Source organism: Coregonus clupeaformis, unplaced genomic scaffold (genome assembly GCF_020615455.1).
Source record: "Coregonus clupeaformis isolate EN_2021a unplaced genomic scaffold, ASM2061545v1 scaf0115, whole genome shotgun sequence".
NCBI lineage: Eukaryota > Metazoa > Chordata > Actinopteri > Salmoniformes > Salmonidae > Coregonus > Coregonus clupeaformis.
This window is the reverse complement of record NW_025533570.1, coordinates 341,628-366,842: the sequence shown is the minus strand read 5'-3', so window position 1 is coordinate 366,842 and position 25,215 is coordinate 341,628. Positions and strand designations below refer to the sequence as shown.

Genomic DNA, 25,215 nt, shown 5'->3' with positions numbered 1-25,215 from the left:
GCAGTAGAACAGTATCTGTCCTGCAGTAGAACAGTATCTGTCCTCCAGTAGAACAGTATCTGTCCTCCAGTAGAACAGTATCAGTCCTCCAGTAGAACAGTAACAGTGCAGCAGTAGAACAGTAACAGTACAGCAGTAGAACAGTATCAGTCCTCCAGTAGAACAGTATCAGTCCTGCAGTAGAACAGTAACAGTACAGCAGTAGAACAGTATCTGTCCTCCAGTAGAACAGTATCTGTCCTCCAGTAGAACAGTATCAGTCCTCCAGTAGAACAGTAACAGTGCAGCAGTAGAACAGTAACAGTACAGCAGTAGAACAGTATCAGTCCTCCAGTAGAACAGTATCAATCCTGCAGTAGAACAGTAACAGTACAGCAGTAGAACAGTATCTGTCCTGCAGTAGAACAGTATCAGTCCTCCAGTAGAACAGTATCAGTCCTGCAGTAGAACAGTAACAGTACAGAAGTAGAACAGTATCTGTCCTCCAGTAGAACAGTATCTGTCCTCCAGTAGAACAGTATCAGTCCTCCAGTAGAACAGTATCAATCCTGCAGTAGAACAGTAACAGTGCAGCAGTAGAACAGTAACAGTACAGCAGTAGAACAGTATCTGTCCTCCAGTAGAACAGTATCAGTCCTCCAGTAGAACAGTATCAATCCTGCAGTAGAACAGTAACAGTACAGCAGTAGAACAGTATCTGTCCTGCAGTAGAACAGTAACAGTACAGCAGTAGAACAGTATCTGTCCTCCAGTAGAACAGTATCAGTCCTCCAGTAGAACAGTATCAATCCTGCAGTAGAACAGTAACAGTACAGCAGTAGAACAGTATCTGTCCTGCAGTAGAACAGTAACAGTACAGCAGTAGAACAGTATCTGTCCTCCAGTAGAACAGTATCAGTCCTCCAGTAGAACAGTATCAATCCTGCAGTAGAACAGTAACAGTACAGCAGTAGAACAGTATCTGTCCTGCAGTAGAACAGTAACAGTACAGCAGTAGAACAGTATCTGTCCTGCAGTAGAACAGGAACAGTGCAGCAGTAGCAGGTGGTCTGTGCAACACATGCTGTGTTTGTGCTGCCTCATTTGTCCCAGAAGCTGATGCTGTGACAGCAGGTTTATCTTAAGAGGGCAGTGGGTGGACCCCCCTCAGTACTGTAGCGAGGAAACAACACTAGACCTTTATTTGATCATCCTGTCATCTCCCTTTTATATGTTAACTCGCCATGCTTGTCATGTGTTTGTTTGGTAACATTTATTTGATAACCGACATCATTTGTCTCATCTTTCCTTCCAGCGTCCAACGTGTTTATTGTGGCAGCTTTGTACACAGAGAGAAGGCTCTCGGTGGTGAGTTTCATTCTGATGTACTTACCATTGTTGCTATTATTGTTATAAAAAAGTTTTGCCTGCGCTGCAGACGGCTATATCAGTCCGCTAATACAGGACTATTAAAGGCCCAGTGCACTACTTTTGTGATTTTATTGTATTCTTTTTTTCTTTTCTTTTTTCTTTTTTTTCAGGGGGTGCTGCAGTCCCCTCAGCACCCCTACTTCCTGTGGCTATGCCTTAACGTGCTGTTCTTCTGTCCATCCAGGGCTGCTTCAGTGAACGTGTTGGGCTGCTGGTTCATTCCATTAACCTGTCGATCACTCTGTGCTTCCCGGTGGCTATCGTACTGATGGTGAAGTCCATGACTCCAGGTACTGCATGTGTTCTTATCAGCCTACAGATGTAGGATCTTAATTTGATCACCCTGTTGCAGGAGAACTTTCCATTTTGCATCATCATGATGATGTGACCGGTGACACATTGCTTCTTGAAACTCCGATGTCTTGAAAACTTGACTACTGACATGCAAAACATTTTGGGACAGTATCAACTGTGGACTAATGAAATAAATATCAAAAGAGAGTTTCTGAGTGGAGTTTAACTTTAATCATAATCCACATAATAATTTACATTTCCTGTTGCTGCAGTATTGTTTTCCTGCAGTAGCAACCTGGCTCAAATTAAGATCCTACATCTGTATAGCAAATCCTGCTTTTCAGAAAAAAACGAAACTGTATCTGAATCCAGTGTGTCTCTGTGTTTCCACATTATTAGTTTAGTTAGTGTGTGTCTGTGTTTCACTATTAGTTTGGTTAGTGTGTTTCTCTGTGTCTTTACTATTAGTTTAGTTAGTGTGTGTCTCTGTGTCTTTACTATTAGTTTAGTTAGTGTGTGTCTCTGTGTCTTCACTATTAGTTTAGTTAGTGTGTGTCTCTGTGTCTTCACTATTAGTTTAGTTAGTGTGTGTCTCTGTGTCTTCACTATTAGTTTAGTTAGTGTGTGTCTCTGTGTCTTCACTATTAGTTTAGTTAGTGTGTGTCTCTGTGTCTTCAATATTAGTTTAGTTAGTGTGTGTCTCTGTGTCTTCACTTAGTTTAGTTAGTGTGTGTCTCTGTGTCTTCACTATTAGTTTAGTTAGTGTGTGTCTCTGTGTCTTTACTATTAGTTTAGTTAGTGTGTGTCTCTGTGTCTTCACTATTAGTTTGTTAGTGTGTGTCTCTGTGTCTTCACTATTAGTTTGTTAGTATGTGTCTGTGTTTCACTATTAGTTTGGTTAGTGTGTTTCTCTGTGTCTTTACTATTAGTTTAGTTAGTGTGTGTCTCTGTGTCTTCACTATTAGTTTAGTTAGTGTGTGTCTCTGTGTCTTTACTATTAGTTTAGTTAGTGTGTGTCTCTGTGTCTTTACTATTAGTTTAGTTAGTGTGTGTCTCTGTGTCTTCACTATTAGTTTAGTTAGTGTGTGTCTCTGTGTCTTCAATATTAGTTTAGTTAGTGTGTGTCTCTGTGTCTTCACTTAGTTTAGTTAGTGTGTGTCTCTGTGTCTTCACTATTAGTTTAGTTAGTGTGTGTCTCTGTGTCTTTACTATTAGTTTAGTTAGTATGTGTCTCTGTGTCTTCACTATTAGTTTAGTTAGTGTGTGTCTCTGTGTCTTCACTATTAGTTTAGTTAGTGTGTATCTCTGTGTCTTCACTATTAGTTTAGTTAGTGTGTGTCTCTGTGTCTTCACTTAGTTTAGTTAGTGTGTGTCTCTGTGTCTTCACTATTAGTTTAGTTAGTGTGTGTCTCTGTGTCTTCACTATTAGTTTAGTTAGTGTGTGTCTCTGTGTCTTCACTTAGTTTAGTTAGTGTGTGTCTCTGTGTCTTCACTATTAGTTTAGTTAGTGTGTGTCTCTGTGTCTTTACTATTAGTTTAGTTAGTGTGTGTCTCTGTGTCTTCACTATTAGTTTAGTTAGTGTGTGTCTCTGTGTCTTTACTATTAGTTTAGTTAGTGTGTGTCTCTGTGTCTTCACTATTAGTTTAGTTAGTGTGTGTCTCTGTGTCTTCACTATTAGTTTAGTTAGTGTGTGTCTCTGTGTCTTCACTATTAGTTTAGTTAGTGTGTGTCTCTGTGTCTTCACTATTAGTTTAGTTAGTGTGTGTCTCTGTGTCTTCACTATTAGTTTAGTTAGTGTGTGTCTCTGTGTCTTCACTTTTAGTTTAGTTAGTGTGTGTCTCTGTGTCTTCAATATTAGTTTAGTTAGTGTGTGTCTCTCTGTCTTCACTTAGTTTAGTTAGTGTGTGTCTCTGTGTCTTCACTATTAGTTTAGTTAGTGTGTGTCTCTGTGTCTTTACTATTAGTTTAGTTAGTGTGTGTCTCTGTGTCTTCACTATTAGTTTAGTTAGTGTGTGTCTCTGTGTCTTCACTATTAGTTTAGTTAGTGTGTGTCTCTGTGTCTTCACTATTAGTTTAGTTAGTGTGTGTCTCTGTGTCTTCACTATTAGTTTAGTTAGTGTGTGTCTCTGTGTCTTCAATATTAGTTTAGTTAGTGTGTGTCTCTGTGTCTTCACTTAGTTTAGTTAGTGTGTGTCTCTGTGTCTTCACTATTAGTTTAGTTAGTGTGTGTCTCTGTGTCTTTACTATTAGTTTAGTTAGTGTGTGTCTCTGTGTCTTCACTATTAGTTTGTTAGTGTGTGTCTCTGTGTCTTCACTATTAGTTTGTTAGAATGTGTCTGTGTTTCACTATTAGTTTGGTTTATGTGTTTCTCTGTGTCTTTACTATTAGTTTAGTTAGTGTGTGTCTCTGTGTCTTCACTATTAGTTTAGTTAGTGTGTGTCTCTGTGTCTTCACTATTAGTTTAGTTAGTGTGTGTCTCTGTGTCTTTACTATTAGTTTAGTTAGTGTGTGTCTCTGTGTCTTTACTATTAGTTTAGTTAGTGTGTGTCTCTGTGTCTTCACTATTAGTTTAGTTAGTGTGTGTCTCTGTGTCTTCACTATTAGTTTAGTTAGTGTGTGTCTCTGTGTCTTCACTATTAGTTTAGTTAGTGTGTGTCTCTGTGTCTTCACTATTAGTTTAGTTAGTGTGTGTCTCTGTGTCTTCACTATTAGTTTAGTTAGTGTGTGTCTCTGTGTCTTTACTATTAGTTTAGTTAGTGTGTGTCTCTGTGTCTTCACTATTAGTTTAGTTAGTGTGTGTCTCTGTGTCTTTACTATTAGTTTAGTTAGTGTGTGTCTCTGTGTCTTCACTATTAGTTTAGTTAGTGTGTGTCTCTGTGTCTTCACTATTAGTTTAGTTAGTGTGTGTCTCTGTGTCTTCACTATTAGTTTAGTTAGTGTGTGTCTCTGTGTCTTCACTATTAGTTTAGTTAGTGTGTATCTCTGTGTCTTCACTATTAGTTTAGTTAGTGTGTGCCTCTGTGTCTTTACTATTAGTTTAGTTAGTGTTTGTCTCTGTGTCTTCACTATTAGTTTAGTTAGTGTGTGTCTCTGTGTCTTTACTATTAGTTTGTTAGTGTGTGTCTCTGTGTCTTTACTATTAGTTTAGTTAGTGTGTGTCTCTGTGTCTTCACTATTAGTTTAGTTAGTGTGTGTCTCTGTGTCTTCACTATTAGTTTAGTTAGTGTGTATCTCTGTGTCTTCACTATTAGTTTAGTTAGTGTGTGTCTCTGTGTCTTTACTATTAGTTTAGTTAGTGTTTGTCTCTGTGTTTTCACTATTAGTTTAGTTAGTGTGTGTCTCTGTGTCTTCACTATTAGTTTAGTTAGTGTGTGTCTCTGTGTCTTTACTATTAGTTTAGTTAGTGTGTGTCTCTGTGTCTTCACTATTAGTTTAGTTAGTGTGTATCTCTGTGTCTTCACTATTAGTTTAGTTAGTGTGTATCTCTGTGTCTTTACTATTAGTTTAGTTAGTGTGTATACATATTATTTGATGATTTAAAGTGTTTAATCTTATCTGCACGAAATGACTTGGTCATTATTTAGTGTGGTATTCTATGATCTACTCCTGTAAGAGTTTATCTAAATGGAATCAGTTGCATTACAGAAGTTACAGTAGTGTAGTATTATATTATCCATGTGTGATTTTAGCTAAATGGAATCAGTGGTCATTAATGTGTAGTTAGTATAGTATTATATTATACAAGTGTGTGATTTTATCTGAATGTAATCAGTTGGGCAGTGTTTGATCAGTCCCAGTTGGCTCACAGGGAGAGGAAGGAAGGAGTGAGGTGAATATGAGGCCAAAAGAGGAGTGGCTGAGAGACAGGTCAATGTCAGGTCAGCTCTGCCTGTCTTCATCAAGCTGGTCGCTAGCCAGCATGGCATGTGGTGACATACAACAGCTAACAGCCTCTCATGTAGGCTACACATGACTCAGAACTTAGGAAGCTGACCATAACCACAAGATGTTATTAACTGTCTGTGATGTTGTTCTTTACCCACAGACTTACAGATGTAGGATCTTAGTTTGTTCACCCTGTTGCAGGAGAACTTTCCTGCAATGAAGGACATTTAAAAGTTGTGGATTACTGAAGTTTGTCATTTCCACTTTGATATTTCAGACTTGATTTTCCCTTACGAAAAATGTATCAACCCCTACACAAATGTCCATGAATTATAATCCACATAATAATAATAATAATAATAATAATAATAATAATAATAATAATAATAATAAAAATGTCCCTTTGCTGCAGGATTAATTTCCTGCTGTAGCAAACAGGCACAAATTAAGATCCTACATCTGTACACGCAAAAAGACAAAGGTGAACCTACAGTCATGAGTTTTTAGTAATCATTCTCTTAGAGGAGAATAGGAAGATTTTGTTTCTTTAAGATCTTGATTTTACCCCTCACAAATCAGATCATCTTTCCCTGGACGTTGACTGCGTAGCTACAGTATCCTTCCTTACCTAAAAGTATTTATTTCTCCTCATCTGCCGTCGCCACGGGAACTGACAAAGATGTACCATCTGTCTCTTGTACCTCATGCAGGGCCACTGTTTATACATCAAGGTCAGGGGAGTGGGCCACGGATGCTCCTCTTGGCGAGGGAGACAGTCTCTGTCGTTCTCTCTCTCTCTGTGCCCATGCCATCTACTAGGTAACCAGCACGGTCCATTTCCATGCAGCATATGGCTGCTGTTGATAAAGCAGGAGTAGTCTGTTAGAAGGACCTGGGGGCCTTGCCAGGTTTCCCTGGACCTCAGTCGGTAGCGCTGGTAGTTGGTTGAGCGTGAGTGGGCGTTTGTGTTTCCAGTCGTTCATCTTGTGTGATAGGCAGGGAGAGGATGGTGAGTGTTGTAACTCTTGACTGATATGGATAGCCCTAGATAAGGACAGTGAGAGCCAGGTGGGCAGCATTCCTCAGCTTCTTGTTAGGGCCTGCTTGTTAGCCGAACATCAAAGCCAACGTCTTCGCTAACTGGGAAACGGAGGGTTTAATTCATTCTGTCCTTGACATAGTTTGAGGTGAGACAGCTTTTCTGTTATACAGTGTGATGTGCATGTTGAATACCTCATGTTGACTGTCCCATAATATATTACACTGCACCTGTGCTACTACACATCAAGATAATTTACAACCACCCACACCCACGGCATTAACTTAATTTGATGGATAATGTGTATTGTACTGTTGTGCATGCAACACTTAATATGATTGACTATGAATTCTAACAGCAAATATTGTATAAATATTGCTCATAATTAAACATTGCACATTTTTCCTTGTCCTCAGCGGGTGGAGTGTCTGCTCTGGGAGTGTACACCATCCTGTTCCTGAAGCTCTACTCCTACAAAGATGTGAACAAGTGGTGTAGAGAGATGAGCCATGCTAAAGCCCGTAGCCTGGCCCGCTCCCTCTCATGTAAGTCCTCCACGGTCCTCTATGCCCCCTACCAGCAACTGGGCAACGACAGCACTGCTACTCTTTAACTACTTCGGATGTGCTGCTTTTGCTATCGATATGGCTCAGGCTTTCTGGGCTTTTCACTGCTTCGGATTTTACTGATACTTCTGTTCTTGAGGTTTGTGCGGTGTGAGGGAGATTTTTCAAATACTTTATATTTGATTGAGTCTGCCTGGAGTGCCAGATGGGCGGAGTATGTACTTTTGTGCCAGTAACCGAAAGGTCGCTGGTTCTAATCCCCGAGCCGACTCGGTGAAAAATCTGTCGATGTGCCCTTGAGCAAGGCACTTAACCCTAATTGCTCCTGTAAGTCGCTCTGGATAAGAGCGTCTGCTAAATGACTAATTATTATTATTATTATTTTGGGACTATTCCTTTTTATCCATTGCGCCAGGCAATCAAGTATTTGAAAGAAAACTAATATTGTTATACCAGGTTTGCTTTCAACCCTCGCCCTCTCAGCTCTTCAGTGACGACTCCCAGAGTTGCTTTGTCTAGAGAGTTTGTGTCACCTGGATTCTACACTGACCTTTGACTAGTAATAAAGGGCTTAATGAGGTTTCTGACTGGCCTCCACGGAAATGGCAACTGTTATCTCATTTTTCGTAGGCGGCAATGCTGGGTGTTTGTATATGTACCCTTAATGGAAACCGTTTTCCTGTTGGTGAAAACTTGTGATATTTTACCCTCAACACATAAAATTTAACACACACACATACAATACTACTATCCACATCGCTCCTTAACTGCTGCACTGCCACCTGCTGGTTGACTGTAGACATGAAGCCGTTCTTTAAGTAGAGTGACTGTGAGAATCATACATGTGTAATTGCTGACTCTCCTCTAAAGGTTCCTCTATACCGCGGTCTAAGGGAAGTGGAGTGGACTATCAGGTCTCCTACCCTGGAAATCTGACCCTCAGAGGTCAGTAAAGGTTGACCATTCCATCCCATGTAGACACAGACCTGGGTTCAAATACAATTTCAGGTATTTCAATTACATTTCAAAACAATTTGAAAATAGTATTTGAAATAAGTATTTGAAAATATGTTCAAATACAATTTGGTCGACTATTTGGTTTTTACAAATAACCATTCAATTATTATATTTTTTTAAGTACTTGTTTTGGGCTGTGTATTTGAAAATATTCAAATACACAGAAAGTATTTAAATAACAAATACTCAAATACACAGAACTATTTAAATAACAAATACTCAAGTACACATATTTGAACCCAGGTCTGGGTAGACCCCACTCTTACTACTGCTGCCTCAACCTATCCTGCTATAGCAGACCCCACTCTTATCACTGCTGCCTCAACCTATCCTGCTGTAGCAGACCCCACTCTTATCACTGCTGCCTCAACCTATCCTGCTGAAGCAGACCCCACTCTTATCACTGCTGCCTCAACCTATTCTGCTGTAGCAGACCCCACTATTATCACTGCTGCCTCAACCTATCCTGCTGTAGCAGACCCCACTCTTATCACTGCTGCCTCAACCTATCCTGCTGTAGCAGACCCCACTCTTATCACTGCTGCCTCAACCTATCCTGCTGTAGCCTGCTACTGGAGCTGTATCAGACTATAAACATACTCTCTCTTTCTTTCTCTCTCTCCTTTCACTCTCTCTCGCTCTCTTTCTCTCTTTCTAATCTCTCTCTCTTCCCTCTCTCTCCTCTCTCTCTTTTTCTCTTTCTCCCCTCTCTCTCAACCCATTGTGTTTTTAGATTTATATTATTTTGTTTTTGCACCAACCCTCTGCTATGAATTAAACTTCCCCCGGTCTCCACGGATTCGAATGAGCTTCCTGCTGAGGAGGCTTTTTGAGATGGTGAGTTCTGTCCCCAATCATCCTTTATGCATTGGTTTGTTAATATGCTGCTTTATACTCTGTAAACTAGACTGAACAGTTGATGTGTCATGGTTCTGTCCTACTGATTATTTTATGGGTATAGAAGAGGAGGTACAACTTCCTGTTTAGCCCCATGTGAAGGAGCACATTATAGAAATACAGTTACATAATAAGATCTATTCTCTTCAATACAATCTGACACAATCATCTACAGCAAACATGGATACAACAGATATAAGTAGCTTATTTAACAATGTCAACTTCCATTGTGAATTTCTCTGAATCCCCATTAGAAGATTAGCTTGGCTTATTGGTCTACTGTGGAGATGTGCACTCTGGTTCCAAGACTTATCCAAAGCTAAAAGGCAGACAGCGTTTTTCCTGCACACACACACACACACACACACACACACACACACACACACACACACACACACACACACACACACACACACACACACACACACACACACACACACACTCAGACACACACACACACACACACACACACACACAGACACTCAATTATTGCTATTTTGTTTGATTTAGAGGAGAAATGCTAAGTAAACAAGTAATCTCTCTTCCCAGCTGTTCTTCACCCAGTTATTGGTCGGATTAACACAGCAGGTATGTTTTCTACTGACACTGACTTACAGTGGGGGAAAAAAGTATTTAGTCAACCACCAATTGTGCATGTTCTCCCACTTAAAAAAGATGAGAGAGGCCTGTAATTTTCATCATAGCCAGAAGAGGACTGGCCACCCCTCATAGCCTGGTTCCTCTCTAGGTTTCTTCCTAGGTTTTCGCCTTTCTAGGGAGTTTTTCCTAGCCACCGTGCTTCTACACCTGCATTACTAGCTGTTTGGGGTTTTAGGCTGGGTTTCTGTACAGCACTTCGAGATATTAGCTGATGTAAGAAGGGCTATATAAAATAAAATTGAATTGAATTGAATTGAATTGAATCTTTTTTCTCCAGAAAATCACATTGTAGGATTTTTAATGAATTTATTTGCAAATTATGGTGGAAAATAAGTATTTGGTCAATAACAAAAGTTTCTCAATACTTTGTTATATACGCTTTGTTGGCAATGACACAGGTCAAACGTTTTCTGTAAGTCTTCACAAGGTTTTCACACACTGTTGCTGGTATTTTGGCCCATTCCTCCATGCAGATCTCCTCTAGAGCAGGGATGTTTTGGGGCTGTCGCTGGGCAACACGGACATTCAACTCCCTCCAAAGATTGTCTATGGGGTTGAGATCTGGAGACTGGCTAGGCCACTCCAGGACCTTGAAATGCTTCTTACGAAGCCACTCCTTCGTTGCCCGGGCGGTGTGTTTGGGATCATTGTCATGCTGAAAGACCCAGCCACGTTTCATCTTCAATGCCCTTGCTGATGGAAGGAGGTTTTCACTCAAAATCTCACGATACATGGCCCCATTCATTCTTTCCTTTACACGGATCAGTCGTCCTGGTCCCTTTGCAGAAAAACAGCCCCAAAGCATGATGTTTCCACCCCCATGCTTCACAGTAGGTATGGTGTTCTTTGGATGCAACTCAGCATTCTTTGTCCTCCAAACACGACGAGTTGAGTTTTTACCAAAAAGTTATCATCTGACCATATGACATTCTCCCAATCCTCTTCTGGATCATCCAAATACACTCTAGCAAACTTCAGACGGGCCTGGACATGTACTGGCTTAAGCAGGGGGACACGTCTTGCACTGCAGGATTTGAGTCCCTGGCGGCGTAGTGTGTTACTGATGGTAGGCTTTGTTACTTTGGTCCCAGCTCTCTGCAGGTCATTCACTAGGTCCCCCCGTGTGGTTCTGGGATTTTTGCTCACCGTTCTTGTGATCATTTTGACCCCACGGGGTGAGATCTTGCGTGGAGCCCCAGATCGAGGGAGATTATCAGTGGTCTTGTATGTCTTCCATTTCCTAATAATTGCTCCCACAGTTGATTTCTTCAAACCAAGCTGCTTACCTATTGCAGATTCAGTCTTCCCAGCCTGGTGCAGGTCTACAATTTTGTTTCTGGTGTCCTTTGACAGCTCTTTGGTCTTGGCCATAGTGGAGTTTGGAGTGTGACTGTTTGAGGTTGTGGACAGGTGTCTTTTATACTGATAACAAGTTCAAACAGGTGCCATTAATACAGGTAACGAGTGGAGGACAGAGGAGCTTCTTAAAGAAGAAGGTACAGGTCTGTGAGAGCCAGAAATCTTGCTTGTTTGTAGGTGACCAAATACTTATTTTCCACCATAATTTGCAAATAAATTCATAAAAAATCCTACAATGTGATATTCTGGATTTTTTTTCTCAATTTGTCTGTCATAGTTGACGTGTACCTATGATGAAAATTACAGGCCTCTCTCATCTTTTTAAGTGGGAGAACTTGCACAATTGGTGGCTGACTAAATACTTTTTTCCCCCACTGTACATAGTGTGACAACATGCATCTATTGAGAATAAGCAGTGCATGTCATTGTATTGATGATTTGTGCTGTCTCTTATTCTCCTCCAGTGGATGATACCCATAATTCAGAGTTCTATGAAGCCGTTGGAGGTAAAGTAGGATTACTGGTACATTTATCATTTTCATTTAAAGCATTTTTACTATTTTCCTCTATCAATACAATCGCTCTTTCTTCATTGATCCTGATCCTGTAGGATATGGACCTCCCAATGATGATGGAGCGTCTACTCAGACTAGCCGTAAGTACACAAGAGAACACAGTGGTATTGTGGTCATGGTAACATGATTCATAGTACCCTTGGGCCTTGAGAGATATGACATATACATAGTATTGGACAGTTCTGTTGTTCTGTTGTTGTTTTATGTTGTCCTGGATACAAACAGTATTATTTCCCTCTGTCCCATCAGGTGCCCAATCATTTTCTCTGGTTGATATTCTTCTACTGGTTCTTCCACTCCTCCTTGAACTTTATGGCTGAGCTCCTGCAGTTTGGAGACAGAGAGTTTTACAGAGACTGGTGGTAGGTGAAATGAATACGGTCTATTTTGTTACGTTGCATTGTTTATTGCCAGTATGTTACTAAGAGGGAGAAGTGATCATTTCAGATGTACAAAAGCAAAATGTCGATATCATGTACTACTGTAAAATACATCACTTCACATGACTATGAGACTTTTCCCTTTCTTGAAGGAACGCTGAGACCATCACATACTTTTGGCAAAACTGGAATATTCCAGTACACAAGTGGTGCCTTCGGTGAGTAGATGCAATGCATTCTACACATAATATATATATAACATTGAGATCCTATAAATTATTCTATAGTATGGAATCAGTGTAATGGAGGTTAATACTGAGCAGAAATGTATTGGGGATGTATTAGGTATTTGTGACATGGTTTGAAGCTGACGTGAGGTGTTTGATGATGTGCGACCTCCTGTCTCACTCCCTCTCTCTCCCAAAGCCACTTCTACAAGCCCCTGCTGAAGTGTGGAGTCAGTAAGTGGCTCGGCCAATCAGCAGTGTTCTTGGCTTCAGCCTTCTTTCATGAGGTAAGGTGCTCTGCTCTTAGCCGGGTGAAACCAGACTGACCGCTGCGCACATGTTTAGTATCCCTTTTGAAGTGAAACAGAATGTTAGCTTTATCAGGCTGGTGTTTAATGAGGATACTCTGCTCCTACTACAGCTCATATCATCACTGTCTGACGAAAACATCTAATCGCCAAAACAGAAACTTTTCAAGAAATTATAAAAATAACCATATTTTCCCATGAACTAACATAGAATTATGACACTTAGAAGCTATTTTGAATACATTTTCTTGGTCCTAAAGTCATGAACTGTTCAGAGTACATTGAGGTTAGTTACCACTTTCAATAAATGTAAAACCATTTAAATTGGAAAAAATTGAGTTAAAATTTTTTCATCAGACACCGACGATATACAGTATTTATACCATTTGTGAAGAAATCCTGCATTTTATCGGAATACAGTTTCATAAGTGCTGAGATTGCTAGTCAGTTGATACTTTAAAGGCCACAGATATAGTTATTGCTTGACAGTACAGTGGCAATACTGCACAGTGGCTATACATTTAAAATAGGGCCCTTTCTGGGGATATTTCCCCATTGTCCAGACACACACACACACACACACACACACACACACACACACACACACGGGTGCGCTTGGCTCATATCCAGCACTCTTCATCATTGACGAAGGTCAGTGTTGGAGGGACGGTAGTGTAGCTGGGATGAGTGGAGGAGGAGGAGGAGGAGGAGGAGAGGAGTGTAACACAAGCCCATATCAGGCTACTGTGCTTCTGGAGGAGGAGATAAGAGGACTGTACGGTGAGGAGCCTGTTCAGTCAGCAGGTTCACAGAGATACGGCTCCCTCCCTCTCCCCGCCCCGGACAGACAGACAGACAGACGGGGCTGCTGCTGCTGTTTTAAACGGTAACCTTCAGAGGACAGTGAGCGGAGCAGAGAGGAGCGGAGTGCCACAGGGCCCTGCGGGACACTAGTCTCCCCATCTCCTCTGAGTAATGACAGGAGGGATCCTAGTGTCACACACACACACACACACACACACACACACACACACACACACACACACACACACACACACACACACTCCCCTGAGTAATGACAGGAGGGATCCTAGTGTCACACACACACACACTCCCCTGAGTAATGCCAGGAGGGATCTCAGGAGATCAGAGGGTCATACAGCAGGGTTCTGTCAGCTCCCCATCACTCAGAGCAATGAGGTGAGGCTTGATAGTCATCCAGCAGTCATTCCACAGGTTAGCTATCTGTCTGTTACCTCAGTTCTCTTTATGTCCTGTACAAACTGGGTGTCATTCCATAGGTTAGCTGTCTGGAGTAGAGACATTATTTTCCTGTTCGCTGTGGATGAAGGAGATGGCTGTGTGGGAAACTGTTCTTGAAAACTAAAACCTAATGTTGCTGATGTTGTCTTCACAGTACCTGGTCAGTGTTCCACTGAAGATGTTGAGACCATGGGCTTTTATGGGCATGATGTCTCAGGTGAGATGTTGGAATTGAGAAATGATCATCCAGAAGCTTATTGTCTGAAGATGTTTTTGACTCATTAAAATGAATGTTGTGTTTGTTTACTCAATGAATGGAGTCTTTGGCTTTACAGCTTCCGCTGGCCTGGTTTGTGGCCCGTTTTCTCCAAGGTAACTATGGCAACGCAGCCGTATGGATCTCTCTCATCATTGGCCAGCCAATCGCCGTGCTCATGTACGTCCACGACTACTATGTACTTCACTACCGAGACGGGTCAGCAGGGGGTGGACCTGAATGACCCCCTCAGGGAGATATAGAGTACCAGCCTCTACAGACCAGCCTTTTATAGGAAAGACAAATAGAGATAGAAATGTACTGTACTGTATGGTACTTTATGAAAGCACCTGAAAGGGGCAATCAGCAGTAGCTACATTAATTTTTGGATGTATAAATTAATTATATGCACCCATTGATTCTTAAAGAATATAACTTATATAAATGCCTTAGGAGCTTAGTTCACCAGTCATACCCCATCAGAACCTAAAATATAAGATTGTTTTACCAATGTTTGTAAACAAAGAAAATGTAAACAAACACTATATAGCCTCAAAACATGGTTAAAACTATAATTTTTATATCATGGATGGTCAATCCTTGCATCCATAGCTCTGCCCATGAATTTAAAAGTGATTACATTTCTCCAGCCCCATCCCTCAGCTTTATACCGAACCAGGGGTGGGGAGGCGCTTTGTTATTGTTTCAACTGCTGATTGACTCTTTAAAGATAACAAACTTCTCAAGGAAATAATCAATATAGTTAGTGAATATTAGAATATGCCTTATTGAAACACGTCTGACAAAAGTGCCAGTTTCTCCGAAAATTTGCACTCAAGCCTCAATATTTTGTCATCTTGTTTTACTGGGGTACGTATAGAGGGATATGTATAGATACGAAAACGGCAGCTGTTGATTCTTGACTTTTATTCCGTTAAATGTAAATTTTGCCATTATTATGTTGCCGACAGAACTACATCGACAAGTAAATATATTTCTCTATTTATTTGAATTATGTCCTATTTGACTTATTGTTGTTACCACCATGTAATCATGTATTTCTCAGTTCCCTCTGCTTTATCTGCCACTGAGACTCATGGTCTTTGCGCCACAGTCAAAACACTGGAAAGAGGGCCACCTCTTGGCAGCTACTAGGAAGCTCATATGAAATAACAAAACTTGCACACAAAAAAGCTTCCATCTTGGTGTGCTAGTCTATTACTTCTTAATGTGGCAACATTTATCAAGTATAATTATATTCCACAGCATGTGTTGATGTATTTTAATCTCTCCTCTATCGTTTCTGGGCAAGAATCATCCAATCAGAGAGAATGTATGATGAATGGCTTCTGTAGCAGGAAGACTCCTGAAATGGCTACAGGTAATTCTACTTCCTGTCCCCGACCTACAATGTGACGCTGCTCAGATCCAGAGTCTGCAAGATGTTCTGCAGCTGATAGTGGTTTAGATTAGAACAGGAGTGCCGATTTGTTCTATTGCAGACTGCATAAAGTTGCATGCAGTTACACGTACAGTATAATGTGTATGATTTGAATAATTGTCAAGCTGCCTTTAAAAGAGTACAGTGTATTTGCTCTCACAAAAAGTGAATCTGCATTCCGTCTTAAACGTGAAGACCTAAACTGTTTATCTCCTTTCCAAATGAATTGAGAAGGATACCTTGCAGTGACTGCACTTGGCTCGTTTCCCAGTGGCCACCATGTAACTATGTTTATTCATTTAGTGACTGAGGGCCCTAGAGACATGCACCTGTGAATGCAGAGGAGAGGAGACAGGCGGATAGCCTAGCGGTTAAGAGCATTGGGCCAGTAGCTGAAAGGTTGCTGGTTCGACTCCCCGAGCCGACTAGGTGACAAATCTGCCGATGTGCCCTTGAGCAAGGCACTTAACTCTGGATAAGAGCGTCTGCTAAATGTAGGGGTCGTGGGAAGGAGTGACAACAATGGCTGGCTCCCTATATAGTGCACTTTTGACCAGGGAATAGGGTGCCATTTCTGGGACGCAGACAACGTCTCTAATTATTCACATTAGTGATTACCCTGCAGCTGTCTGACTCCAAGCCTCAGCGACTGGCTGCTAAATCATATTTGGCACCGTCGTTATCAGTTGTTTAGGGAAGTGGAGCGAGACAGGAGATTGTAATCCCTGATTGCCATGGCCTGAAGTTTGGAGTCAGTTTGTGTGTCTTTTCTCTCAAGAAGAAGGGTGTAAAGATGGAGAGAGCGAAAGAAAGAAAGAAAGAAAGAAAGAAAGAAAGAAAGAAAGAAAGAGTGTGCGTACATGCACGTCTACAGTACCTGTGTGTGTGTGTGTGTGTGTGTGTGTGGGTGTGCCGCCGAATTAACATGGTATACAGTAGGCCTATATTAAGACCTTGTTCTGTAACTCAGTGCTATTCAGAGATGATGGCTGTGTGTTTAACCTTGTTCTGTAACTCAGTGCTATTCAGAGATGATGGCTGTGTGTTTAACCTTGTTCTGTAACTCAGTGCTATTCAGAGATGATGGCGGTGTGTTTAACCTTGTTCTCTAACTCAGTGCTATTCAGAGATGATGGCTGTGTTTAACCTTGTTCTGTAACGTAGTGCTATTCAAAGATGATGGCTGTGTGTTTAACCTTGTTCTGTAACTCAGTGCTATTCAGAGATGTTGGCTGTGTGTTTAACCTTGTTCTGTAACTCAGTGCTATTCAGAGATGATGGCTGTGTGTTCAACCTTGTTCTGTAACTCAGTGCTATTCAAAGATGATGGCTGTGTGTTTAACCTTGTTCTGTAACTCAGTGCTATTCAGAGATGTTGGCTGTGTGTTTAACCTTGTTCTGTAACTCAGTGCTATTCAGAGATGTTGGCTGTGTGTTTAACCTTGTTCTGTAACTCAGTGCTATTCAGAGATGATGGCTGTGTGTTCAACCTTGAATATCTGTCAACTGTAGCCTACAACCCCAACATCCCCCTTACTTAATCCCTGACAAATGAAACAGACACCCTTTAGACAAGCTGTTAGAAAGGTCCTGATAACATCCTGAAACTCCTCAGACTTTCATCCTCCTGTCCCATCCATCTTTCCTGTCCTGTATATCATGTGGTTCCCATTGGTTCAGCTGGAGGGCTTTGTCCCAAATGGCACCCTATTCCCTATGGGTAATGGTCAAACGTAGTGCACTATATAGGGAGTAGGGTGTCAAAGTACTTCGGTATATAGGGTTTGGGTGCCTTTTGGGACGCAGCTCTAATGTGTGTGAGTGATCCAGGGGAAGTGTATTTACTTACATTACTGTCATCATTGTCAGTGTTTTTATTCACACGCTCCGTCCGCACGGTGCTCACAGCTACCTGGAGGAGAACCTCCACACGTATTTCATTGCAGCCTGTAGCTTTTACAGCGTCGCTCTGAATTAGGGTTGCAAAATTCCGGGAACTTTCAATAAATTTCCTGATTTTCCAGAAATCCTGGTTGGAGGATTCCGGATGTCCTGCTTATTCCCTCCTGATTTCTGGAAAACCAGGGAATTTATTGAAAGTTCCTGGAATTTTGCAACCCTAGCTCTGATAGAAAGCAGAAACCTCAGACTGGGTCTTTACTGAACTGACGAAGGAAGAAGAAGAAGATGGAGTATTTTTCCGTTGTCATTTTTTTGTGCAATGGGTTCAATGGGATGTGACCCAGTTGTCCTTAATCTTTTCACATGGTTTTCTATAAAAGGACGTTTCCATTGAGTGAAAGTCCCTCCTGGTTTTCAAGTGGGTTAATGACTGAGATGATTAATGACATGTGGAAATCGTCTCCACCCCCTTACAGAGATAGTTCATCTAAATGCCAAAATTACATATTTGTTTTCTGACCTCGAAACCAGTCTCGCAACTGTTCAGATAACCATGACACTTGTTGCCTAATGTTAAGGTATTGCTTCTACGGCCCTTGGGGGTCATTTTGATCCAGCCCCAGAAAATATAACTGCGTCCATACTCGCCCTACAGCCCAACAGTGTGTCTCACTGGTGTGGTATGAGATGTTTAATGTACCAGTTTATTTTACCGTTCTCCAATCACTTACTTTGTTTATTGAAAGATCACAGGAGACTAAATGAATATTAAGTCATCCTGCAGCGAAGGGTCTGTCTAAACAACACTTAGAATGTCCTCAAACGTTAAATCCATGATGTCCAGTCAGAACCACTTGGACTGGAATTAAACAAACATTCAACCTGCATCTCTTGGACGTTGCAGGCAAGAGAGTTCTAATTCCTAATTCTATCTCAGAAGTAGAGGTGCCAGCTTTAGATACAGTCCAGTATGTATACTTTTTTTTTTTTTGTCATTTAGCAGATGCTCTTATCCAGAGCGACTTACAGTTAGTGAGTGCATACATTTTCATACTGGCCCCCCGTGGGAAACGAACCCACAACCCTGGCGTTGCAAGCGCCATGATCTACCAACTGAGCTGCAGGGGACTACCTTAACTCAGGTCTTTAAATACAGTCCAGTATGTATACCTTAACTCAGGTCTTTAGATACACCCCAGGATAAAAAGTGATGGCGCCGTAGAAGATGGCTGGTGTTTTACAGCCCTCTAACCAATTGTACTATTATGTGTGTTTTTCGCGTTATTTGTAATTTATTCTGTACATAATGTTTCTGCCATCGTCTCTTATTTACATTTTAGTCATTTAGCAGACGTTCTTATCCAGAGCGACTTACAGTTAGAGAGTGCATACATTTTGTAAAAAGAAAATTATACTGCCCCCCCGTGGGACACGAACCCACAACCCTGGCATTGCAAGCACCATGCTCTACCAACTGAGCTACACGGGGCCTAAAGAGCTAACCAAAAAGAGCTTCTGGATATCAGGACAGTGATTACTCACCTCGTATTGGACAAAGATTTTTCTTCAATGAGTCGGACGCGAAGGATATCCTACAGGCCCAAATCCCAGTCATTCGCAGGAGAAAAAGACGGAGATATCGTGGACGTAGGTCGGGGTGCCTCGTAAGGATCCGACGGCGAGCGAGTAAACTGCCTCTTCCATCCTATTAGCCAATGTTCAATCATTGGAAAATAAATTAGATGACCTACGATTACGCTTATCCTACCAACGGGACATTCAAAACTGTAATATCTTATGTTTCACAGAGTTGTGGCTGAACAACGACATGGACAACATACAGCTAGCGGGCTATACGCTACATCAGCAGGATAGAACGGCTGACTCCGGTAAGACAAAGGGTGGCGGTCTGTGTATATTTGTAAACAACAGCTGGTGCACAAAATCAAATACTAAGGAAGTCTCAAGGTTTTGCTCGCCTGAGGTAGAGTATCTTATGATAAGCTGTAGACCACACTATTTACCAAGAGAGTTTTCATCTATATTTTTCATAGCTGTCTATTTACCACCACAAACCAATGCTGGCATTAAGATTGCACTCAATGAGCTGTATAAGGCCATCAGTCAACAGGAAAACGCTCATCCAGAGGCAGCGCTCCTAGTGGCCGGGGACTTTAATGCAGGAAAACTTAAATCCGTTCTACCTAATTTCTAACAGCATGTTAAATGTGCAACCAGAGGAAAAAAAACTCTAGACCACCTTTACTCCACACACAGAGACGCATACAAAGCTCTCCCTCGCCCTCCATTTGGCAAATCTGACCATAACTCTATCCTCCTGATTCCTGCTTATAAGCAAAAACTAAAGCAGGAGGCACCAGTGACTCGGTTAATAAAAAAGTGGTCAGATGACGCAGATGCTAAGCTACAGGACTGTTTTGCTAGCACAGACTGGAACATGTTCCGGGATTCTTCAGATAGCATTGAGGAATACACCACATCAGTCACTGGCTTCATCAATAAGTGCATCGATGACGTCGTCCCCACAGTGACTGTACGTACATACCCCAACCAGAAGCTATGGATTACAGGCAACATCCGCACTGAGCTAAAGGGTAGAGCTGCCGCTTTCAAGGAGCAAGACTCTAACCCGGACGCTTATAAGAAATCCCGCTATGCCCTCAGACGGTCCTCTGTAGCTCAGCTGGTAGAGCACGGCGCTTGTAACGCCAAGGTAGTGGGTTCGAACCCCGGGACCACCCATACACACAAAAAAAAAATATATGTATGCACGCATGACTGTAAGTCGCTTTGGATAAAAGCGTCTGCTAAATGGCATATTATTATTATTATCAAACAGGCAAAGAGTCAATACAGGACTAAGATTGAATCGTACTACACCGGCTCTGATGCTCGTCGGATGTGGCAGGGCTTGAAAACTATTACAGACTACAAAGGGAAGCACTGCCGCGAGCTGCCCAGTGAGACAAGCCTACCAGACGAGCTAAACTACTTCTATGCTCGCTTCGAGGCAAGCAACACTGAAGCATGCATGAGAGCACCAGCTGTTCTGGATGACTATGTGATCACGCTCTCCGTAGCCGATGTGAGTAAGACTTTTAAGCAGGTCAACATTCATAAGGCCGCAGGGCCAGACGGAATACCAGGACGTGTACTCCGAGCATGTGCTGACCAACTGGCAAGTGTCTTCAACGACATTTTCAACATGTCCCTGACTGAGTCTGTAATACCAACATGTTTCAAGCAGACCACCATAGTCCCCGTGCCCAAGGGCACTAAGATAACCTGCCTAAATGACTACCGACCCGTAGCACTGACGTCTGTAGCCATGAAGTGCTTTGAAAGGCTGGTCATGGCTCACATCAACACCATTATCCCAGAAACCCTAGACCCACTCCAATTTGCATACCGCTGCAACAGATCCACAGATGATGCAATCTCTATTGCACTCCACACTGCCCTTTCCCACCTGGACAAGAGGAACACCTACGTGAGAATGCTATTCATTGACTACAGGTCAGCGTTCAACACCATAGTGCCCTCAAAGCTCATCACTAAGCTCAGGATCCTGGGACTAAACACCTCCCTCTGCAACTGGATCCAGGACTTCCTGACGGGCTGCCCCCAGGTGGTAAGGGTAGGTAACAACACATCTGCCATGCTGATCCTTAACACAGGGGCCCCTCAGGGGTGCGTGCTCAGTCCCCTCATGTACTCCCTGTTTACCCATGACTGCATGGCCAGGCATGACTCCAACACCATCATTAAGTTTTCAGACGACACAACAGTGGTAGGCCTGATCACCGACAACGATGAGACAGCCTATAGGGAGGAGGTCAGAGACCTGGCCGTGTGGTGCCAGGATAACAACCTCTCCCTCAACGTGACCAAGACAAAGGAGATGATTGTGGACTACAGGAAAAAAAAGAGGACTGAGCACGCCCCCATTCTCATCGACAGGGCTGTAGTGGAACAGGTTGAGAGCTTCAAGTTCCTTGGTGTCCACATCACCAATGAACTATCATGGTCCAAACACACCAAGACAGTCGTGAAGAGGGCACGACAAAGCCTATTCCCCCTCAGGAGACTGAAAAGATTTGGCATGGGTCCTCAGATCCTCAAAAAAACTCTACAGCTGCACCATCGAGAGCATCCTGACTGGTTGTATCACCGCCTGGTATGGCAACTGCTCGGCCTCCGACCACAAGGCACAACAGAGGGTAGTGCGTACGGCCCAGTACATCACTGGTGTCAAGCTTCCTGCCATCCAGGACCTCTATACCAGGCGGTGTCAGAGGAAGGCCCTTAACATTGTCAAAGACTCCAGCCACCCTAGTCATAGACTGTTCTCTCTGCTACCGCACGGCAAGCGGTACCGGAGCGCCAAGTCTAGCTCCAAAAGGCTTCTCAACAGCTTCTACCCCCAAGCCATAAGACTCCTGAACAGCTAATCATGGCTACCCAGACTATTTGCACCCCCACCCCATCTTTTTACGCTGCTGCTACTCTGTTAATTATTTATTTATAGTCACTTTAACTCTACCCACATGTACATATTACCTCAACTAGCCGGTGCCCCCGCATATTGACTCTGCACCGGAACCCCCTGTATATATAGCCTCCCTACTGTTATTTGATTTTACTTTTGCTCTTTTTTTCTCAACACTTTTTTGTTGTTGTTGTTATTTTACTTTTTCATTAAGAAATAAATGCATTGTTGGTTAAGGGCTGTAAGTAAGCATTTCACGGTAATGTCTACACCTGTTGTATTCGGGGCATGTGGCAAATACAATTTGATTTGATTTGATTTGAGTATGTATACCTTAACTCAGGTCTTTAGATACACCCCAGTATGTATACCTTAACTCAGGTCCAGCAGAGTAGGGGATCTCGTTTTTGGTAGTGGGGGCGATTTGCTTTGGAGCATTCCTGCTCGTTGTCAGGAGGGACCGTTCAATGAAACACAGCTCCCTGGGCTTTGTCATGGTGACACAATGTTTAGGAGGCTGGGGACGAGGAGAACTGACTGGGACTGCATTAGGCTGGTGGCCTCTGATGCCCACAGACAGTTCATAGTAAAACACCCGGGGAAGATAGGTAACACTTGTGTTGCTATTATACTCGTGCAATAACACTGTAATTACACTAGTAACAATGTTGTATTAGCATGTTGTTACGTAATACTTTAGTAAATTCTTTATATTGGCAGTTTCAATAATGCAACTGATTTGATACCTCAAGATGAGTAAACACAGCTCACAGAAATAGATTTTTCAGCTCATTCTGCATACTTTCTGTGTGATAACAGAGTACTGACAGTGCAAGAGGAATGAGGTCCCTAACAGGAAATGTGGAAAAAGTTTAGACTCATTCTGGAAGATTAATGTGTCTTGAAGAGGTTCACTCATGGGCCATTACTTAGCTAGTACCAGAGACGGACTGGCCTAGGACAGTTCTGGCAAATACCAGATGGGTTGTCCATCTTTAGCCCAGTGGGCCTGTCTGAATTGGGCTTTTTCCACCAAATGATCATTATTCTGGCTTATAATTGAGGCCTCGAGGGAAAAATGGGCCGGTGTGCCCCAGTCTGTCCCTGAGTGATACTGTACTGAAATTATGTTTTCCAGTCTAGAAGTTTCAAGAGGAAACATCAAACTAACTTCTCACTTCAAATGCTCTTCATTATGATTCACTTTAGTTTTCCTTGCTAAATTAATGTTTGTATTGATGCAAATAATGGAATGTGTGTATTAAAGAGATCCCAAATCTAGAGTTGAAATGCAGTCATATGTGCCTCATGGCTGTTATAGGAGGATGGCACTTGATTTTTCTCATTTGTATGAAACCTCTGAAATCAGCTGTTATGGAAAAGACTTAACAATTTCCAGTTACTGTTGCCCTTTTCAGTCTCACAGGAATCAATTCCGGGATATTCCACAAGACTGTATGCGCTTCCCAAATGGCACCTTATTCCCTTTATAGTGCACTATAGTGCCCCCTGGTCAAAAGTGGGGGTGTAGGGTAGGGTGCCATTTAGGAAACAGTATGTGGTACAGAGAGTCCTCGTTTAGTGATGTCACAGTTCATGTAAACTCAGGAAGACTTCCTCTCTAAGTATCCTCAGCTAAGAGACCGGGGAGCGGATTAGTTAGTGTGATTCTGAGCGGAAGAGCAGACAGGGAGGCTAAGGCACAGAGAGACAGAACTGTGGTGTTTCCTTCTAAATGTTTAGATATGGGAAGAGTAAGAGCGCAGAGCCGTATGTTGGGGAGCAGAGGACCAGAGGTAAACAGTGAAATGAGGCGTTGACACAGTAGAGGTATAAACTAGGAAGCTGTAGGGGCAGTGAGGTTCTGGACTGAGGAGGCCCTGGTCTCTACACTAGCCTCAAGGGGTCCAAGACGTCACCTCAGACTGGCCAACAGATTTATTGATCTCCTCACTTGGTGTTGAGGTAAGTAGGGAATTATTTTTTATTTTTTTATTTTTTTAAACATGTTCTTTCTGACTGAGACGTGTCAGTGCAATATTGTTGGCAGATGATGATGGATGTTTTTTGCAAAACTTACTAAGATTCACTTTAATGCAACATTATTATTCACTTTATGTAACAAACTCTGCCTGTTACTGACACTCTTGAAAATGGTTAGAGGCTATAGCCTTATATGATGTTTATGTAGATTAGGCTACATCGTGGGATCTCACCCATGTGATGCTACATCCTGCCTGAAACAAGACATGTTCAGAACTCACACAGGGATATTTATTTGTACAAGGTTTTTCTGATCTGTTGGGATCCCTGACTGAACTTAGTTTTGCTGTCTCTATATCAGGACATGACATCCTATGAACTTTTAAAGCCCCCCTGCAGTCTTTTTTATTGTATTTTTAAATCATTACTGTATGTCTAATAAGTCCTTGAGTGTGTTAATTTAATTAAAATAACTCCAAAATATAATTTTTATCATTTAGTTCCCTGAGCATCTTTTGGCCGTTGAAATGCTCAGTCTGATCGTGTGGGTGTAGGAAACAGATTTGAATATATTTACATACACAGCCCTGATTGGCTGATGGTCTAGGGCACACCCCCTTAACCAGATCATTGGTCTATTATAAAGGAGATCAGATTGTGACACCATGATCTGGGCCAAAAACTCCATCCCACCTGAACAGGCTGAAATTCCAGGCATTCTTTTCAAACAGCTCTTACACGAAAAGGGCATTATCACAATTTCATAGTGTTATTTGGCCCTCATAAGCTAGGTTTCCATCCAATTGGTGACAGCTTTTCATGTGAATATAAAAAAAACTGCATAAAACTATATGCACATTTTCCCACAAGAGATGTGTTTCCATTAAATGGACTTGTTGCGGATAGAAGGCTGTGCGTGATGACGTAGCGCACATAAAAATTACTTTTGCGGTTAAAAATGAATGTATTGTTTAGTGTTGTGTTGTGTAGTGGCTTTGCTGGCATGCATCCCACTTTATTATTTTTTGCCCCACCAAGATTTACATGCTAAAATCACCACCCTTTAAAGTTTATCACAACTTATTTCATCTGTAGCCTTATAAACTGCATGCTTTCCCGAGTCGTAGTGGGACCACATAACATATCATCGCGTGACTCCAAGTTTACTTCGATATGATGGTTATTACAGTGGGGAAAAAAAGTATTTAGTCAGCCACCAATTGTGCAAGTTCTCCCACTTA

The 25,215-nt window shown here is 42.0% G+C and overlaps 1 protein-coding gene across 2 annotated transcripts in view; it reads left to right on the top strand.

Annotated features, from left to right (window-relative positions):
- Nucleotides 1–14,683, top strand: part of LOC121543315 (diacylglycerol O-acyltransferase 1-like) — a 43,836-nt gene extending 29,153 nt beyond the window's left edge. The window contains exons 5-17 of one of the 2 annotated variants that reach the window (XM_041853106.1): nucleotides 1,295–1,347; nucleotides 1,595–1,700; nucleotides 7,047–7,175; nucleotides 8,067–8,141; nucleotides 8,947–9,050; nucleotides 9,660–9,698; nucleotides 11,594–11,635; nucleotides 11,740–11,784; nucleotides 11,954–12,066; nucleotides 12,237–12,302; nucleotides 12,511–12,598; nucleotides 14,037–14,099; nucleotides 14,218–14,683. In XM_041853106.1, the coding sequence (XP_041709040.1) occupies nucleotides 1,295–1,347; nucleotides 1,595–1,700; nucleotides 7,047–7,175; nucleotides 8,067–8,141; nucleotides 8,947–9,050; nucleotides 9,660–9,698; nucleotides 11,594–11,635; nucleotides 11,740–11,784; nucleotides 11,954–12,066; nucleotides 12,237–12,302; nucleotides 12,511–12,598; nucleotides 14,037–14,099; nucleotides 14,218–14,382 (1,088 nt within the window). In that variant the 3' untranslated portion in view covers nucleotides 14,383–14,683. The remainder of the gene's footprint in view (nucleotides 1–1,294; nucleotides 1,348–1,594; nucleotides 1,701–7,046; nucleotides 7,176–8,066; nucleotides 8,142–8,946; nucleotides 9,051–9,659; nucleotides 9,699–11,593; nucleotides 11,636–11,739; nucleotides 11,785–11,953; nucleotides 12,067–12,236; nucleotides 12,303–12,510; nucleotides 12,599–14,036; nucleotides 14,100–14,217) is intronic. The other variant, XM_041853107.1, reaches the window with a different exon arrangement.
- Nucleotides 14,684–25,215: the final 10,532 nt, after the last annotated feature.